Raw genomic sequence first — 2,923 nt, 5'->3', positions numbered from 1 at the left:
GTCATTACACTGTCAATACCAACCTCACTATCACAGTCTCTTATTGATGCCATCAATAACAAAACAAACTCAATGAGTAGATTAGGAATATTGGAAGTTGCTGTTGACAATAAAGCAATTCCTATCAGAAGAAAGGATGATAACAATTTTGACGTTTCACTCCATGAATCAGTTAAAGCTTGTGAATTTTTTGAAGTATCAATGCTACTTCAGTTAGGAGCTGATCCTAACAGTAAAGATGAGAGAGGAAAGAGTGCAGTAGAGATAGCTAAGCAAAGAGGACACACTCAAATGAAGCAAATACTATTAACTGGTGGAGGTGAGTTATTTGATACTAATATTAACACACACACATAATATACCATTAATACAGTAAACCCTCTATTAAACACTTTCTATAGACCATACCCTATAGGGTGCTAATTTCTGCAAGTAATTATTGCATTACGGTATCCACCCACACTCATGATTTGGACGGCAAGATAGTGAGATACAGTGTAGCTACATGGGGAAACAAAGGAACAAGAGGCCTTCGTGGTTTCCAGAGCTTAACTAACTGGCAATAAATGCCAGTAACAGTGAAGAATAAAGCCCAGAATGTCTCCTGAGAAAAATCTTCATTGCACTTGCAGCCACCTGTCCACAAAGGCTGCTTTTGGCCTCCTGTCTATTGTTTTTGCCTTGTTTTGCTTTTTTGAAATTTTTTCATTAAAGAATGCGGATAGGATACGGAAGATTATGAATAATGTCTCATATACAGAATCTATAATTGCTTCTAGAAGTTAGCACCCTATATAGGGTCTAGTGATGGGCGATTCCAGAAATTTGCATTCGATTCCGATTCTGAATACTTTTGAGACTGGAATCGAATACCAATTCTGAGTATTACATCTGCGCATACGCAAAGCCAGGTGTTATCAATTACAGCAATAAAAATGCAATAATGATCAATAATTGAAGTATTAACTACTGATTAATTAACTATTTTTAATATTAAAGGGTGTGGTTTGATTCGGAATCGTTTCAAACGATTCCTACTTCTCTTTTGATATGAGTACGATTCCATTCGGAATCGAAGTATTGAATACTCCGGACTCGGAATCGCCCATCACTAATAGGGTCTATAGTGTACACCTCCTAATGGACAATATAAAATAACCTCCACATAAAGGACACCTCTGTATAACAGAGACACTTTCACACCCCATTGTATAGAAGTACCAGTGATTGAGTTTGACAATATAGAAGTACCAGTGATTGAGTTTGACAATAAAACTTTATAAAAATATTAAAAATAAACACAATAAAAATTACCAAAACTCATAGTCAGTATTATTGTAAGTTATCATATAGAATCTTCTGCTCTAAAAAAGAGAAAGAATGAAAAAAGAGAAATATCATTTAAACGCAAAAATTCAAAACAGATATACTATATCCCAACTGAGTCTGACAAAAGAAAACTTAATAACTTTTCAGTTATAGGAATGTGGGATAAGGACAAGACTTTCACAGGTTCTTAGTCGCCCAATGCCATCACACGATCTCAGGTCTTGGGTCTCTCAGCCCTTGGGAACCCTGAGAACCGGGTTCTCCCTATAAAGCCAATGGCATACCAAAATGATGTTTTATGACAATTTGTCTACGTCATAGTTTACATAAGAACATGTAGTCATTTGCCCAAACTGATAATTCTTCTTTTAAAAAGCTAACAGAGCAAGATCATTTGATAATGATGGCCTTTATGAAGACTACCGTAGATCGGGAAATTTTTGTGTTAAAAATAATTGGTGTGAAATTTTTTCAAGGTGTTTTATTTTCGTTGGTTGACCCATTCACGAAATTTTTTAACACAAAAATTTTGGATGCGTTATAAATGGGACACATGGCTACTAACTCTTGACAATGGTGGACTGCTATTCGATGGGAGTTGCTTGTGACAGCACTGAAACTGACAAGGAGCCTCTTGGGTGAGAGCTTCAGGCCTTCATTGGGCTTTTAGAAGAGCCTCGTGCAAGCCGTGCATGCACTACTGCACGTTAGAATAGATTAATTTCGGTAATCTAATTATTCACTGTAGAAAATATTTCGTGTGTCAAAATTTCATGGGTCACTTCAACCACGAAAATATTTTAACAATGAAAATTTCCCGATCTACGGTAGTTGACTCCAGCAGCTATTGTACTGCTTATCAGAACAAACAAAACCCATTTAAGAGTGAAATACAGGCCAATCATGCAGCTGTAAAATATCAGCCTTGCTTCTATGAATATCATTATAAGACATCATTAGTGAATAGTGATGTATGGCTACATATTTCAAATTGCAAGCAGCTGCTGTCAAACTCAGTTGGGATATGTTATAATTACCAGATACATGTATATGGTATATGCTTACATTAGCTTGTGCTTTGAAGTTGACTAGCTGGCATAATGGACCAAGGACTATGAAAAGAGAGAGAGAGAGAGGGAGAGAGATAGAAAATGAGAATGAGAGTGATGAAGGGAGAGAGAGGGAGGGACAATAATTATTGATTCCAATACATTAATAAAACGTACAATTGATTTTTGTTTACTGTCACATGATAAAAGATAGACCACACCCATTCCATCCTACCAGCTGTAATGACTTACTGGTACAAAAACCAGCATCACCTGGAACAACACACAAACAAACATCATTAATAAAATAATATAATATTATCATTTTACCTATTATACTGCATTAAAATAATAATATACACACATTAACTGACTGACTGTGTTTATTATTAGGAGAAGAGACTGGAGAGGTGAAGTGGACCTGGTATGGTAGTAATGTATACCTCGAAAAACCATCAGCAGGTCAATGTCAGGAAGTGATCAGTCAATTAACGGACAGTCATGAGGACATTTACCTCCATCACTCATCACCTGATATTGTATAC

At 36.1% G+C, this 2,923-nt stretch overlaps 1 protein-coding gene and 1 long non-coding RNA gene across 3 annotated transcripts in view; one reads left to right on the top strand and one right to left on the bottom strand.

Moving 5' to 3' along the window:
• LOC109589205 (uncharacterized) overlaps positions 1–357 on the top strand; it is a 1,671-nt gene extending 1,314 nt beyond the window's left edge. The window contains exon 3 of the mRNA XM_020005318.1: positions 37–357. Coding sequence (XP_019860877.1) covers positions 37–357 — 321 coding nt within the window. The remainder of the gene's footprint in view (positions 1–36) is intronic.
• Positions 358–1,248: 891 nt separating this feature from the next.
• On the bottom strand, positions 1,249–2,917 carry LOC109589206 (uncharacterized). Of its 2 annotated transcripts, none has more exons than XR_002188590.1 (4): positions 2,757–2,917; positions 2,556–2,651; positions 2,395–2,441; positions 1,249–1,364 (listed from the first exon to the last, which is right to left on the bottom strand). It is a non-coding gene; the product is annotated as an uncharacterized LOC109589206 (long non-coding RNA). The 2 variants fall into 2 exon arrangements; XR_002188591.1 differs by having other exon boundaries at positions 1,339–1,359.
• Positions 2,918–2,923: the final 6 nt, after the last annotated feature.

This window comes from Amphimedon queenslandica, unplaced genomic scaffold, assembly GCF_000090795.2.
Source record: "Amphimedon queenslandica unplaced genomic scaffold, v1.1 AMPQUscaffold_11543, whole genome shotgun sequence".
NCBI classification, from domain to species: Eukaryota; Metazoa; Porifera; class Demospongiae; order Haplosclerida; family Niphatidae; genus Amphimedon; species Amphimedon queenslandica.
The sequence above is the reverse complement of the archived record's forward strand: the minus strand, read 5'-3'. Positions and strand labels throughout refer to the sequence as shown.